We start from the raw sequence: 17,940 nt of genomic DNA on the forward strand, positions 1-17,940 counted from the left end.
GGTGGCAGTTTGGGGGGAGGGTGGAAACTTTCACCAGTTTGCGTGACATCACTCAACCTCGCTCTCCATCTCCACACGTAAATGTAATTTCAAAATCAGTTGTGGTTCCTGGCTAGATGTGTGTATGAGGGCTTTACGATGTTGTTGGCACCCATGCATTGTAGGCCTTATCCTGCATCATCATCTCATCGTCCATGCTGCGATGATAGGAACCACTTTCATGACCACCACCTTCGTATTCATTCTGGTGACTTGAAGAATATGTGTGACTTTGTTGAACTTGTGGATGCTTGACAATTTCATAGGTGGTCTTTTCACCACCCTCACCCGACACCAGTTTCTTAAGACCAATTATGGCACTGATGATCAGAGCAATTTTGCCCACAATCAATGCCTTACCAGCCACAATGGCTATTGAATGATATGCCATTTTTAGAATGGCTGCTTTTAACATTACAGCCGCAATAAAGGGGCCTAGATATTTTTTGTCATCCTTTTTCTTGCGACCCTCCTCCACACCATCACCACCCACAATTTCATCAGCAGCTTCATTGGCCTTTGCTGTGGTACTTGTAAAGAAATTTGTGATCGATTGTATTATGTCCTGGACATTATTCTTGCCAAAGGATAAGAGACGAGGCAAATTAACTTGCAACTGCCGTGATCTGATGAAGGAAGTACACCTTTCCATTAGCAAGGAATCCAAACTTTTTGACGAAAGATTTTCTAGATCACGGTTGCTGAATTTCATATCCAAAACATTAGAGCGACCGGTTCTCTCTTCGCTGTCATTTTTCTTAATCAGCGTAACACCTTCAATGATGTTGATATTCTGGAACTTTAAAGCACGCCCCAGAAGTTTTGCACCCTGTATTTTGAAACACCACAGCACATCATTTTGATTTAGGCAATGATTTAGTACATGATGTAAAGTCCGTGAAACGGCATTATCTGTTAATAGGCCACGCCCACTGTGTGTAGTTGTCATAATGGGTAAATCAACAGCCATACTGGAACTATTCAAGGCCACTGCTATCAGTGCCCAAAGATATATTAATTTTGAACACATATTTCCAGGATATAATGTCTTTTGAATAATTAATAACTTATTATTTTTATTGGAATATCCTCTTTGCTTTTACTTTTCGTTGTGTCGAAATTAAAATTACTTTATCTTCTGCACTTTTTCCCCATTCACAAACGCACCACTTCGATTTCTTTACAAAATGCAACTGATCTTCAGGCTTAGCATGGCTAAGAAATTTATACATTTTCTTCAAGTTTTTATCTAATGTGGAGTTGTAGATCTTTTAGACAACAATTACTGGACCTTGTTAATGCCTCCAAATGTGCTTTTGTTTCATTTCTATTCATTAATGTTTTGCTGTTTTTGCTTTTAAACTAGACTGCGGCGCATTATTGGCTATTCAGAGCATGTTAAATAAAGAAATGAAAATAATATTGCAACACCATTTCTAAAAACAAGTAAAAAAGCATCAGTCGGCTTTGCCGACAGAGATATACCCACAGCCTGTGTAAATTGGAACACTTTTTTCACAAAAAACTTGTGTATTTAGGGGGTTTCAAAATTTTGGTCGTATGAACCGACAAAAATGTTTATTAGGATTAAAGTTCAAAAATTTTGCGGAAAAGGTACTTAAAGGAATGGACCGACATAGACCATGCAAGTGCCATAGGGGGTTTTTACACCCTTCGGGCTGTTTTCTCAAGAAGTATGGACTTGCCCCTAAAACAACTTTTACCATCGTAATTGAGGCAGCGAATATAGGTTGATTCAACAAAAATCAAAGTGATTCAATAGCAGGTCTTAAAGTGAACTTATCCAAAATTTTGTGTTGGAGGTACGGGATGGAGTGGACAAATATAGTCCATATTCGAACCTGATCTATATCTGGTAGATATTATGAGAATGTGTAAAGTATGGACCACATCGGTCACTACCATCAAGAGTTATCGTGCGGAAAATTTTTCCGAATATTTTTGAACTTTTGTGGGGTAGGTACTTGAAAAAGTGGACCGATATGGCTTATCTACGAACTTAAAGTAAGTTTGAAAACAATATTACGAAGTCCAAATTTTGGCCGGAATCGGCATTTTCGTTCGAGAATTATCTTGCGCTTCCACCCATAAACATGGTGTCATAGGGTTTGTTTTTCAACCTTAAGGCTATTTTCTCATGAAGTATGGACTTGCCCCTGAGGAAACTTGTACCTTCGTATAGGGCACAGTGAATACAAGATGTTACAACAAAAAACAAGGCGATTCGAGACCAGGTCCTAAACTGAACTTTTCTGAAATTTTGTGTGGGAGGTACTCTAAGGAGTTTACCGATTGAGTCCATATTGGAACCTCATCTAAGTCTGGTAGAAATTTCATAATGTGCAAAGTATGGACCACATTGGTTACTCCCTTCAAGAGTTATCGTGCGCACAAATTTTCCGAACATTTATGAACTTTTGTGGGGGAGGTACCGGAAGGAGTGGACCTATATAATCCATCTTTGAATTTGAACTAAATTTGGAAAAAATATTACGAAAGCCAAATTTTGGACCAAATCGGCAGATCCGTTCGAGAGTTATCTTGCGCTCCAACCACTACATACGGTGTCATAGGATTTTTTGTAACTTTCAGGCTATTTTCTCTGGAAGTATGGACTTGCCCTTATGAAACTTACAGCGTCGTATAGAGGACACCGAATACAACTTGCGTAAATAAAACTCAAAGCGATTTGAGACCAGGTCCTAAACTGAACTTTTCCGAAATTTTGTGTGGGAGGTACCCGAAGGAGTGGACCGATTGAGTCCATATTGGAACCTCATCTAAGTTTGGTAGAAATTACACGATGTGCAAAGTATGGACCAAATCAGTTATTCCCTACAAGAGTTATCGTGCGCACAAGTTTTGAACATTTGTGGGGGAGGTACCTGAAGAAGTGGACCTATATAGCCCATCTTCGAACTTAAATCGAATCTGGACAAAATATTTCGATACCCAAAATTTGAACCGAATCGATTGATCTGTTCGAGACAGACAGACGGACGGACATTGCTAGATCTACTCAAAATTGTCTTAAACGGATATCGTACAAACATACTTGGGGTATAAAACCATTTTTTCGATGAGACACATTTTTGGTCGTATCAAAGTGTAAATACCCTCTTTAGCCTAAAGGCTAAGGGTATGAATATGAAACATTTCAAGGCAAAATTTACACGGTTTGATATTACTCTATGCAACACTGAAAATGCAAACAGCTGCTAGTATGGATTTTTTGAAAGTACATATTTAGACTACAAAAACCCTAGTAGGGTTTTGTCCTTTCAGATCCAGTTCGGATTTATGGCCTCATCCAAATCGGTCTAAATCTACACTTTTGCATTTATCATGCCTCTATCTCAGAAACGAATAGGAATTTGACCTTACTGTCTCTAGCAATAGTGTAGCCCTAAACTAGTAGAACTTATCCTTTTAAGAAACCACATAGGAAAAACTCCATCTAGGGCATCAAAAAAAATCTTCCAAATAAAGTTCTCAACAATTCTTTAGAACATTCTGAAACTCTTAAATGCTTACTTCATGTTGTTTCAGCGGTATTTTGCATCATATCTTTTACAACATGTATTATTTCAAACACAGTTCACACCAACACTTTATTCTCACATTTCGGATTTCACGTTTTTATTAAATCGTCGTTGAAAATGTACTGAAAACAACGGTATAGAGGCATTCTACAACAATGACATGTTCTGAAGAGTTGTGTATAACATTCCAGGGAATATTTTTCCAAAAGAAACTATTGAAAAAAATTAACGGTTTTGGGGATACGGTGCGAAATGTATAAAAATTATGGAATTTTTGCATATATTTTGAAATTTGAGGCAATAAATGTAGTTTTTCGAGTTCATTATTTCTCCTAATATTTTATTCTTGTTCTTATCTACAAATTTGCTTCAGAGGTCAGAAGAAGATTCGCATTGGTTTCAGAGATATAGCCCCGAATTTCTTTAAAAACTCAATATTTAGCCGTGTTTGGGTCTGTACTTTCAAAAAATCCTCAGTTCGAAGTGATTGCCCAAGATCACCATAGAAACGTTGCACAGTCTTATTGAAGCAGAAGATCGAAGCCAGTAATGAAATGCTATGACTTAAAGTGAATCTCAGAAACTGATTTAAATTTTTATGCCCTCAGCGTCTATGCAAACGAGGGTATATACACTTTCATACGGGCAAAATGTGCCACATCCAATAGATGTGTAAAGAGGATAATAATCTTTACAAACTGCAAGTTGAGCGCAAATTGGCTACTTGAGCGGCAAATCTGCTGTGCCAATACCATCCACACACCCAAGTGAAAAGAGGCGACTGTAACCACGCTTACCAGATCAGCGATACCTGATTGTTCCAAAAGTAGCTCTGACTCATCCGACAGCAGTACAGATAGTCCTTGGGAGGACGACAATGCAGCATCAGCGAGCAAAAGAAAACATAACCCAACAGGCACTGCAAACGATTTGTTATAAGCTAAAATGTATCGTCCCACAAAACATTAGTTTTTAGTTTTTACAACATTGTACTATCTTGTTAACAATAAAAATAATTTAAGAAAATTAAGCTACAGTGTTTTACTTATAAATGCACTAAAAGCTAGAAAACCATTTTTGCTTTGCATCAAGCAGTATATTCTCCATGATGGAATCTCTCAAATAAAACACTAGCCGTTTAGTTTTGTCACAATTCTTATACCTTCCACCATAGTATGGAAAGTATATTAAATTTGTTTTTGGTTTGTAATACATCAAACTAATCATTTGCGACCCTATAAAGTATATATATTCTTCATCAGGATACAGTTCTAAGACGATCTAGCCATGTCCGTCTGTCCGTCTGTTGTAATCACTCTAGTTGGCTAAGTTATAGTGGTTTAAGTCTGAAAACCCCACACAAGAAAACTATAACTGAATTTCTCACAATTTTCAAAATAAATACTGAACAAAACAAAAAAAAATATTTTTGGAAAATTATGAGAAATTCAGTTATAGTTTTCATGTGTGGGGTTTTCAGACTTAAACCACTATAACTTAGCCACTTGTTAACAGATTTAAAAAAATAATAACTTGTCCGAAAGATATTATTCACCCCTTTAAAATGAAGAAGGATCAATAGAAATCCGTTGTGGAAAAAGTAGCCAGATTTTCACTACTTTTACCGTTATAACAAAATAAAACGAAGTGACACAAAACGAACTAAAGGCATTGTCGTAGTCCATGGATCCCAACTAGAGATGAGCGCGTGCCTAAAAAATTAGGCACGAACATGCACAAACACGGAACAAAATTTTTATGCACATTCACGCACAAACACGGCGTTTTTCAAGAAGGCACGAACACGCACACTCACGCACGAAATTACAAAAAAAGAGATATTCATATAGTTGTACAGTTAATTGTTCAAAAAATATTCATATATGTATACTTCTAAACAGGGTTTCGGAGTCGAGGAATTTTTGGCTCGACTCCGACTCCGACTCCAGCCCAATTTTTTTCACGACTCCGGCTCCGACTCCGAGTCAAATTCCTATACCACTAAAAATGAATAAAATGTGGACAAATGTTTAGTTTTTTCCTATATTTGGGCCAATATAGGCAAATCTGTTTTCTTTAAAATGTTCATTAATTCTCAACTACAGAAAATAATAAATATGAAATACAATTCATATTTATATTATTTGTACTGAATCTTATATTGAAAAATAGCAACAAAATACAACTTAGAAAGTTTTTGTCAGTTTTACCTTTTTCCCGATTATGTTCTGGAAGCACTTTTCCACGTGCAAAAATCTTTATGCCTTCAAAATATTTGAAAATAATAAGCAATTCATGATCAGGTTTTAAAATGGATGCAAGCCAAAATTTTACAGTGCTTCTAGAACATTAATGATGACCGCCAGTTGAAACGCCATTTTTCGTGAAACGTACGAAACTACGAAACTTTTTTGGTAAATTTTTTCTTCATTTGAAAGTGTAGAACTTAATATGCTTTCTGAATTTTTTGTTGAAAATGTATGCGAAGTTTTTTGAAAAAAGCGTTTTGTGGTGCCAAAAATAATACTTATAAACCGTTTGTCATATATTTTGTGGGCTTATCGAGGACATACAAATCTAGTCCTATATAGATCCATTTTGTAACAAGTTTTAGATTTTACTGAAATGCTGGACAGAAGAAGTCAAAATTTAATTTCTTGGTTAAAAAACTGATTGTTTTTATCATAAAGCGTGCAAAAAAAATTGAAAAATAAACTTGATCGACGAGTTTCTAGATTTTGATGTCCTAACTACATTTTTATCATCTTATAAAAAAGATTTTATCTAATCTTATATAAAAGCTCTTCAAAATATGATACAGGAATATCAAATTGTAAAAAAATCATAATAACCATCCGTATTTCATACATAGGTAATAATTTATACGAAATGTACCGAAATACATAAACATACGATTTTTTTGAGAAAGGAACGGGTAAAATTTATAAGGGACAGTGAAAAAGTGCCATATCGATTTTTTGGAACCTACATAAAATTCTCGGAATAACATATTTGTAGAATTTTTTCATGTAGAAAATCCCGTCTTGTTTTTCACTTTCAGTTCAAGAAGAAAACGGACATGGAAGAAACTGAGCTATAAGGTCAACATTTTCTACAAAAAGATTCCTCATTATATTTTGTTTTTCATTTTCAGTTCAAGAAGAAAACGGACATGGAAGAAACTGAGCTATAAGGTCAAAATTTTCTACAAAAAGATTCCTCATTATATTTAACTGAAAACATGTCATCTCAAAATGATGAACCAATATCGTCAAACAAAGCTATAAAGCATTTTTTTCAAAAAAATCGTTACGTCATAACTCAGAAATATCAGCTATGGGATCCTTTGGGTTACTTAATATACTCAATATTGGCTTTCATTCCCAAAGCGGATTTTCACCCCTAGACCTGGACTTCCATTTGGAGTCAGAGTGTATTCAGTAGGATATCCGTCTTTCGACGGAGTCCAACAGGTCCTTTAATAGAAGACAAGGATGATTTCGTACAAAAGATAAGATGAAAAAAAAAAAACAGCAGACCTTTGTGAGAAGACCAGTAGGTCTTCTGACAGAAGACTTGTAGGACTTATATAGAAGACGTGAAATGTTCAATTATAAGTCGATTGTTATAGATCTTTACTTTTGCTTGCAAAAAATTAAAGGATCAATTGGACCAAAAAATATTTTCCCCATGAATTTTGTAATCAAAATAGAGTTGAAAAAGTGTAGACTTCAAAGAATAGTAAATATCCTGTGAATCGTCCTCTGACTACCGTTCGCTTATATGTTTTCTTATAGATTTCTTTTCAAATATAAAATGTTTTTTGAAAAATTTTGGTGTGCCGAATTTAGTGTTATGTTTCTATAATGTAGAAAAAAATTGCCCGGAGTCGGAGTCGAGTTATCTTTTTCGACTCAGACTCCGAATCCAGCAAAATTGCTCGACACCGACTCATAGACTCCGACTCCGACTCCGAAACCCTGCTTCTAAAATATACATATTGCAAAATTACTTATAAACTACTATTCACATATTCTTATTTAAAAACATTATTTCCAGATGTGGAAAAAATCTCTCGCTCGTTGTTGAGCTGACGGGTATAGCCAAAATTGTCCTGGCTATTTTTTTTTTTAAATTTTAGATTAGACTCTTTCCAAAAGTTTAAAACATCAGTCTGGCTAGATGCGGCACTCGCTAAATATGTATCAATTTGTTTATCAATTAGAGACTTGTCCATTTTTCGTCTTTTTGCCGAATTTGGATCCAAAAACTCTGAAAATTCGTATAAATGTGGCATTGTAATTTCCTGCTTATACTTAGAACACTCTATGTTCTCACTTTGTACATCAAGTAACATTGCTTTTACATTAGTTTTATCATTTATTTTTTCTTCTAATAAAGAAATCATCGCCTTAAATGGCGGAAATAAAAACATCCTTATAAGATATGTCATTGCTGGTACAAAGCGTTTAAGCAATGTAAACAATCATTGCTTTCAAATTGTTAATTTTAGCTTTCAAATCTTTCATGAATTGGGAGTCAATGGTATCAATTGAGCAAACTTTCAAACGTTTTTCAGACCATAATGTCCATAGTCGGGTATTTTTCCGAGCTTAATTTTTCGGAACACTCTTTGCATATTTTGAGAAAACCCAATAGAGGTTCTAGCTTTAAGTCAGATATACGGTCCAACTCATTCCTTTCTAGCAAAATACTCTTAATCTCATTCTGGACTTGGTATATGCTCCCAAGCATAATATATGTTGAATCCCATCGTGTTCTTATATCTTGTTTTAACGTTTTCGACAATTTTTTGAGCAGTCAATCAGTTTTCCCAATTCGTGAAGAGGATGTTTTTCAACAACATTATCCATAACTAAGTTCAAATTGTGGCAAGCGCAAGCTATACGTTTAAATCTTTTAAAATCCGAAACAACGTTGGAACCATTGTCGGTTACAAATACAGAATTTCCCAACTTGTCTTCAATATCAAATTTAGTACGACAAACAACTGATTTTCAAAGACAGTATATTGCGGTAACCCGCTGAGTTGTTTTTATACCCTCCACCATAGTATGGAGGGTATATTAAGTTTGTCATTCCGTTTGTAACACATCGAACTAATCATTTGCGACCCTATAAAGTATATATATTCTTGATCAGGATAAAATTCTAAGACGATCTAGCCATGTCCGTCTGTCCGTCTGTTGTAATCACTCTAGCGTCCGCAATAATTGAGATAGAGTGCTGAAATTTTGCATCCGTGGGTCTTTTTTCCATAGGCAGGTCAAGTTCGAAGATGGGCTATATCGGTCCACTCTTTCGTATAGCCCCCATAACACGGTACCTCCGAATTTGAGGTATTTTGACGTTCTTCGCCACATTTGCGGACCGAATTAGCTATTATTTGGCACTTAGGGTTCCTAGTGATCAACAAACTTATATCCCAAAGGACATGGGCATAGGTCCATGTTTTGGTATAGTCCCCATATAAGGGTACCTCCCGATTTTCGGTATTTTGAGAATTTTAGCCACAATTTTTAACCGAACTATCTGCAATTTTACATTTGAGGTTCTTAGTGGTCATGAAACATCTCCACCAAACATCGTCAACATAGGTCCATGTTTTGGTATAGGCCCCATATATCGGTACCTCCCGATTTTTGGTATTTTGAGAATTTTAGCTACAATTTTTAACCGAACTAGCTGTAATTTGCCATTTGAGGTTCTCAGTGGTCATGAAATATCTCCACCAAACATCGTCAACATAGGTCTATGTTTTGGTATAGCCCTCATATAACGGTACCTCCCGATTTTCGGTATTTTGAGAATTTTAGCCACAATTTGTAACCGAACTATCTGCAATTTGACATTTGAGGTTCTCAGTGGCCAAGAAACATCTCCACCAAACATCGTCAACATAGGTCCATGGTTTGGTATAGCCCCCATATAACGGTATCTCCCGATTTTCGGTATTTTGAGAATTTTAGCTGCAATTTTTAACCGAACTATCTGCAATTTGACATTTGGGGTTCTCATTGGTCATGAAACATCTTCACCAAACATCGTCAACATAGGTCCATGTTTTGGTATGGCCCACTTATAATCGTACCTCCCGATTTTCGGTATTTTGAGCATTTTAGTTACAATTCTTAACCGAACTAGCTGCAATTTGACATTTGAGGTTCTCAATGGTCGTGAAACATCTCCACGAAACATCGTCAACATAGGTCCCTGTTTTGGTATAGCCCCCATATATCGGTACCTCCCGATTTTCAGTATTTTGAGAATTTAAGCTACAATTTTTAACCGAACTAGCTGTAATTTGCCATTTGAGGTTCTCAGTGGTCATGAAATATCTCCACCAAACATCGTCAACATAGGTCCATGTTTTGGTATAGCCCCCATATATCGGTACCTCCCGATATTCGGTATTTTGAGAATTTTAGCTACAGTTTTAACCGAAATAGCTGTAATTTGACATTTGAAGTTCTCAGTGGTCATAAAACATCTTCAACGAAATTTCGTCAACATAGGTCCATGTTTTGGTATAGCCCCCATATAACGGTATCTCCCGATTTTCGGTATTTTGAGAATTTTAGCTGCAATTTTTAACCGAATTAGCTGTAATGATCGGTATTTTGAGAATTTTAGCTACAATTTTGTCTATTCAAAAATAATCGTCAATATATGTCCATGTTTTGGTATATCCCCCATAAAATTGTACCTCCCGATTTTCGGGAATTTTTAGTGGTCACGAAATTTCTTCACTAAAATTCGTCAACATGGATCCATTTTTGAGGGTCTACATTGTTTTGATGAAACTACCCTCAATTTGGCTCTTGAAATTCCCTGCAGCTATAAAACTTTTCCGCCAAAAAATTTAAAGATAGGTTGACTCTTTGATATAGCCCCGTAGGTGGTACCTTTCCCCTAGCTGAAACATTTTTTAGATTAGATAATACTGTGCAAAAGATAGAGGTGAAAGTCTGAGGCACTGAAAATTCCTCTTGGGGAAGAAAGGCCTTGGTGAGTATATTATGAACCCCGAAGGACAGATCCGCCGTGAGTGGAACTTCCGCGTTATGGCGTGATGAAATTTTTGTTAGAGACCCTGTGGGCCATCAGGAATTAGCGTTATATATTTGTTCACTGTTGCTTAAGTGCTCTACAAAAACAACAAACAAAGATATAATGCTAATTCATGATGGCTTACAGGGTCTCGTGCAAAAACTTCATCACGCCATAACGCCGAAGTTCGACTCACGGCGCATCTGTCCTTCGGGGTTTTTAATATACACAAACCAAGGGCTTTCATCTCCAAAAGGAATTATCTCTGTCCCAACATTTGTGTTCACAGTGTAATTTAAGCAATAGTGGGAGGCAGTAGGAGTCTATCCCTTGTCGAAAAGTTGTTCCACCTAAAATTGTGAAAGGACCCTAATTATTCCATTTTAATTAAGACTATTTTATGGTGGAGGGTATAAAAAGTTCGGCCCGGCCGAACTTAACGACTTTTTACTTGTTGTATTTGCTTCTCTCTCATGAACAAAACAAATGGTAAACAAACATCATCTTTTTGTTCTGTTTGTCCATAACAAAACGGCAAAAAGTACCAGACTGCAAAAACGAATCAAATAATTTTAGGAAAACTACAGTTGGTGAATTTTTCGGTCAGTTTTATATTCTTGTTCTAAAGGGAGCACACAAATTTAGCACGATCGTGGCACATAGTGCAGATCGTGTTTGGTCGTGTCGTGCAAAATCTTGTCTTGAAAAAAGCACGATCACGCACGGCCAAAAATTTATTCCGGCACGACACGCACAAACACTGCGATTTTCGAGAAGGCACGAGCACGCACTACTCACGGCACGACACGCGCCCACCTCTAATCCCAACACGATATAATTTTTTATCAGAACGCTTGAATATTTTTCTGGCCAACTTTTGTAGCACAGTGGATTTATCGACATTTTTCGAAAAGTTTGCACTTTCTCAGGGACAAAACTGCCTGAAGGAGCGTTCCAAAGCTTTCACCGTAGACCGTTGCTCTAGTGGACTTTTTTGTCCAGTTCAATCCCAGGAATCAGAAACGCGAAGGGCCCATTAAGGTTTTCAAATCGCCCCGGCCTAATGTTTATATCTAACCAAATTTAATAAAGCCACTGGGTTTAAAATGTCAATTCCATTGCGTATACGTCAAATAAATCCTCATAAATAAGATTAAGCCAAATAAAACCTATCATATAAACAGGCTATTAAATATCCTCTTAAAACTATATTTGTATTAGTTTTGTATAAAGGGTCACACCTTGTCTAGTAGCTCGAAAAACATAATTTTTTATGATTTTTTTTCAAGAAAAGTACCAGTCTTTTTAAACAGATATTTTTTTCATCTGGAAAGACACATCTTGATCTAACTTCGGTAATTTTTTGTTGCAAAATATTGCATAGTTGTGTGGGAAATTACCATCTACAAGACACTGTTTTTAGGAAAGCGTCTTGCGGTGTCCACTCTATCTCGAAAGCGACTGGACAGATCACCATATCGAGCCCTTCCCGCGAAAAAGGTGTAAGCGACAAAAAGCTAATTTTACAGGAGACGGTTTTTATTGAATAACTTTTGATATAACCAAAATTGTTTATTCAAATTTGGTATAGTTCTGTTATTAAATCCTATTTACTGAAAAAATAAAAAAATTGTGGAATATCTTCAATATAACGGTAGTTTGTGTCGCTTACATCTTTTTCGCTGTCACGCAATCAGGCTTTTACTTTGAGAAGTGGCGGTTACATCAAAAAAAATTATTTGAAACAAATAATTTTTAGAGTAATTCTTATCTACAATTTAAAAACAAAGCACACTAATTTTATAGCAAGTATTTATTCGAAGAATTATAAGATTAAAACGTATTTCTTGTAATATAGTTGAATAACGACATGGTATGTAAATGTGCAATTTGATGTAAGCGACAATTCGCTGTCACAAACAAATGTACACAAAAAGCAAAAATGGCGCTTACATCAAAATTGGTTTTGCTCTAATTTCGTAACGGTACATGGCTGAGTTCTAAAAATTTGGGAGATGGTGTGTTTTAATATTTTCTTCATAGATTTCCGTAGAAAAACGAAAATCGAAAAAATGTCGCTTACATCGTCCCGGCCAACTTAACTTTTTTACTTGTTAATTTAAATACAAGCGTTTTATTTGAGAGATTCCATCAAGAAGAAGAATATATGTACTACTCGATGCCAAGCGAACAATTATTTTCTAGTTTTTATTGCATTTATAAATAAAACACTGTAGTTTATTTTTTGTTTTTAACTTTTTAGTGAATACAATTTTTTGACCACTGAGGACACCATAACCAAATTACAGTCAATGTTGACCGAAAATGTAGATAAATACCTTATACCAACACCTGGAACTATATCCACGATTCTTGGTGTGGAAGTGTCTGTACTATTGGGAACTCCAAATGACATGTTACAGTAAGTTTGGGTTAAGAATGAAGATAAAATCCTCAAAATATTTGAAATCGGGTGGTACCGTTATATGGGGGCTATAGAAAAAATGGACCCATATTGGTTTGGGTTTGATATTCATGTATTGTCATCCAAATCTTAAAAGTGTGCTAAGTTTTGGTTTGATTGGTCAACTACAACTGTGATAAAAATTAGTTACTAGATTGAACTAAACAGATATTAAACAAAGCAAGTGAAATAAAACACTTTCCAATATTTCGAAAATCGAGTACATATATCATCGCCAACATAAATGCTTTATTAGAGAAACCAAATAAATTCGAAATAGGCAGGATTTAAAATTAGTAAAAATTCTGATATAGAAGAGCAATTACTAATGATGTAGGAATAAAACCTACCATAGTATTTGTGAACATTGAAAAATGGGATTACCAAAGCAGGACTATAGGAAAAGTTTGGAGTTTCAATTAACTGACATAATTTCGCATATACATTTATCTAATGAAGTTCGATATATATACCAGTTACCAAGCTTTGCCTTCGTCTGCCACAAAAACAACATCCTAATACACCTGAAGATCGGATTTACCACCCGTGAAACGTAGTGTAATGGTTGGATGCGTGGGACTTCGGTAGACTCCTAATTTTTCAATGTATCTCTAAAGGCCTAACAGCTCAACTCGAAAGAGAATTAATTAAATATCACTATAAATGGCCTTCGCCTTAATAAGGCAAAAATAAAAAATAATTTCAGCATGAGCCAGGCTGGGATTCGAACCTGGGTCTCCGACAACTGAGTGTCAAGGTTGCCGGCGTCAACTCGAAAGAGAATTAATTAAAAAAATTAAGGACGTTGATTTGTATACACCACTATGAGGAAGGGGTATTATAAGTTTGTTTTGGTAAAAATTCATCTAACACCGCGAAATATTCGTCGGAGACCCCCAATGTGGTATACCAATCTTCATATCTCGGCAAGATAAAGCGATTTTGAGATGTGTGTCCGTCCGTCCGTCCGTGTGGACCGATCGTCACGAAATTTGGTATGGAGATCGGTTTCACATCAGAATAGATCGCTATTTTAATTGGTGATGATCGTGAAATATTTAGCGGGTGAAATGGACCAAAAACATAATTTTTATTTTTTTTGATCGCCTCGAAATTTTAAATAAAGTAAGAGTATATGACAAAGAAGTAGCTTGCAATTTGAGATGGCGATCAGATAATATTTAGAGGGTTAAATGGACCAAAACTTTTGTGTGAAAATTGTGAAAAATTTTAGTATACAGCTTATATCTTTCTTCCTGGAAGATACATTCCTTGCAAGTAAGCTATACTTGGAAGAGGAACGCTTGACCTTTCTATTGATGTCAATTGTGTTGGTGTACATGATAAGATAACAGAGTTACAGCCTAATATTTATTTGTTTGTAGTGTAATGATGAATACGCTAGAGCTCGTAATTATAGTTCAAAAATGACGAAATTTTGCATGAGTTGGGAGTTTAGGTCGAAGAAGAGGCCTACAATTTTGGATGATGTTCTGATATTATTTAGCGGGTGAAATGAACCATTACATTTGTATGAAAAATACAAAAAAAATATTGTTGGTCTATATTTTTTCCTGGAGGGCATATACCGGCAAAGTAGACTACATATGAAAATAGAACTACTGATCTTCCCGATGAAAATTGCAATAAAGTGTCTGCTAGATAACGGAACTGCTGCTTAATATATAATGGGTTATGTGTAGAGAACCACATTTTCCCATTCCCAGTTGTTGCATTGTTGCGTATTACATGCTGCCCTAACGTTTTAATTGAATTTTTATACATACATTACAGTATGATTCGCTTTGCCACCTTCTTTCAAAACGATTCCCCAGCCAGGCAAAATCAAATTTTAAAACGGTTTTAATACGCGATGAGTTAATACATATATGTAGTGGTGTAGGGTAGCACATGGTCGGCCCGTCCGACTATAGCCCTCTCTTACTTGTTTTAATTTAAAACATAAAAGTAATGGAAGAGACAACCAACTATGATCAATATGATTTAAAGATCATTGTTAATAACCTCGGGAATACAATTTAAAATATTATATAAAATGATTATTTTGTTTAAACAAACATTAATTTTGTTTGTATTTTGGAAATGGTGTACCACATACAATAAATAATTGTTTTTTTTTCCAAAATATTTCACTTCTATCAGTCATGGGGGAATTCTTGCAGCCACAGATTTGAATGCATGGTTGGCAATTTGGTGCATCACTTTTTAATAAACCCGGTCTTGCTTGCCGCTTCTTAAACTGCCGGTCGGTCGATCTTTTCAAATAATTAAAACTGCAATATTTTATTGCTTGGTAATTAATTTAGTTTTTCATTTCGTCGCTGCTTTTTAGATTGTTAGCTGTGTTACCTTGTAGCGGTAGTTGTTTTCACGTGAATTTCATTAACAATATCGAATTGGTAACACTTTCTTGGGCATCGTTTCTCTAAACGAAGCAAAAACAAACACCCACTTTCTTCTTCATTTCTGAAGACAATTTATGAGAGTTGCTATATAATTTCCAAAATAAATAACTAAATAAACACATATATATCTACATATGCATGTGTATGTATATAATAAAAGTAGGTATTGTATATTTTCTCCTTAATCCATTTTGAGCCTTAACCATGTGTTAATAAAATGTGTTTCATGGTAATTTGATATTTTGATTTTGTTCAAAAGTTGACGTTTTGATTTGTACGAGATTAATGGGTAATACTGTCACGCAAATACAATTTAGTCTGTGTTAGTACAACACATCTTCTTTGCCTTACTTTTACCATAAACTGTATTTAGTTTTAATAAAGTAGTTGTAGATAAAAGAAACAAACAAAAGTAGTACATAGTGTTATAAGTAGGTGTAATTATGAAAATGCGATGTAGGACATCAGTGCTAAAATTATATAAATTCAGACATCCCCGTAAGCCTATTTATTATTGAATCGTTAAAAAACGATTTTCGCTGCCAATTAAAGATTGAATATGGTTGGACCGCATAGGGTGCAATGCAAACACAACCAAACGAAAAATAATTTCAGCATTTTAATAAAAGGAAGGATCCCAGCAAAAATTTGGATCCGGTAGTCATTACGTAACCCTTTACAAAGTAATGTAAACAAGCTTCTTTTCGCATTACATGTAATCTGACAAGTAATGGGTTACTTCTTAAAAAAATGACAAGGTAAACCTACTTACTTTACTCCTCACTAAGTAATGACGACGGTGGCACAGTGAGTGTGTGTCCGACTATAAATCCTACGGTTGTGTGTTCAACGCTCACCGCCGGCACGCGAGTTTTTTTTAATTAGAAAATAACAGTTCGTGGTGCACATGTGTACTGCACATTTAAGTTCTTAAGCAATCCTTAATATTCGTGTGCGTGGCTTAGTGTGTAGTGTCTTTGGCTAGAAATCAGACGTTTCGTGGCTACAATTCGGGCAGACAGCGAAATAAAATAAAAGTAAGAAGTGTGATGAAATTAAAAACAAATTCTCTACATCAACTGTTCTAAAAATAGAATTTTTTCACCTTACTTTTCAACTTCTAGTGGCCACAGAATAACTAGTTATTCTAGTGGTCATAAAATAACTACAAACTGAGTGCGACATGCCCTTGTAAAAATAATGGGGAAGAAAGGGAGTTTGAGCGTGGTGTCACCTGGGGAACTGCCTTTAGCACCCGTTAAAGGTAGTGAGCTAACATGTGCCGCGCGTTCACCCATAAGAACGTTAAAAACTTGGGTTTGGGCGTCGGGTTAGTAACCCTCCCCTAGAAAAAAACAGCCTACTATGAAAAAACGAAAGAAAAGAAAAACAAACCCCTCTAAAGTTGACGAACCCCGCAAACATTTTAAGGACCATTATCTGCGAATCTGCACCTGGAATGTTCGCACTCTTTATAGAGAAGGTGCAATCTTCGCATTGGCAGACGTACTTGGAAAGTACAAAGCCGTTATTACTGCCATACAGGAAATACGATGGACTGGGAAAGATGTCACAACAACACCTAAAGGTGACGCACTGTATTATAGCTGCCATGACACAAAGCATGAGTTTGGTTGCGGTTTTGTAGTTGGTCGGAGGTTAAAACATCTGGTCTCCAGCTTCACCCCAGTGAATGAAAGACTTGCTACAATTCGATTTAAAGCAAAATTCTTCAACATCAGCTTTATCTGCGCTCATGCCCCAACCGAAGACAAGGACGAACAGACCAAAGATATATTCTACGAGAGCTTAGAAGAAACATATGACCGTTGTCCTGCCCATGACATTAAAATTGTTCTAGGCGATTTTAATGCCAAAATTGGAAAGGAGAATATCTTTGGACAAACATTTGGGAAATTCAGTCTACATAGTGAAACATCAGACAATGGAATGGGGCTGATAGACTTCGCAGCGGCAAAAAACATGGTAGTTAGCAGTATCAGATTTAAGCATCTCGATATTCATAAGGGCACTTGGCTGTCTCCAGACCAAAGAACAATAAATCAAATTGATCACGTTGTGATAGATGGAAGACATTCATCGAGCGTGTTGGATGTACGATCGTTCCGAGGAGCAAACATAGATTCGGACCATTACCTCGTTGCAGCAAAGGTACGTACCCGTCTAAACGTTGCAAATAAAGCACGGACAGACACAACACGAAAGTTGGACATCGCCAAGCTGCAAACACAACAGATAGCCACAGCATATTCCACTCAACTGACCCAATTGCTTAATGATAGCGCTTCTCGTCCCGATAACATATCAGCACAATGGCAAAATATTGCCCACTCCATGCAAACAGCCGCAAAATCAG

The 17,940-nt window shown here is 36.0% G+C and overlaps 2 protein-coding genes across 2 annotated transcripts in view; both read right to left on the minus strand.

Moving 5' to 3' along the window:
* The window catches only part of LOC141389530 (uncharacterized), a 1,388,168-nt gene that overhangs the window by 712,368 nt on the left and 657,860 nt on the right, over positions 1–17,940 (minus strand). The gene's annotated exons all lie outside the window — the stretch shown is intronic.
* Positions 134–1,009, minus strand: Osi11 (Osiris 11). Its single transcript, XM_073963799.1, has one exon. It carries the CDS (start codon positions 1,007–1,009, stop codon positions 134–136), a length of 876 nt encoding a protein of 291 aa, XP_073819900.1.

This window comes from Musca autumnalis, unplaced genomic scaffold (assembly GCF_047663935.1).
Source record: "Musca autumnalis isolate F117 unplaced genomic scaffold, ASM4766393v1 scaffold_1, whole genome shotgun sequence".
In the NCBI taxonomy this organism is placed as follows: Eukaryota; Metazoa; Arthropoda; class Insecta; order Diptera; family Muscidae; genus Musca; species Musca autumnalis.

Excerpts from the sequence above, each read along its gene's own strand:
- Osi11 (XM_073963799.1), bottom strand. The coding sequence starts at position 1,009 with ATGGCTGTTGATTTACCCATTATGACAACTACACACAGTGGGCGTGGC.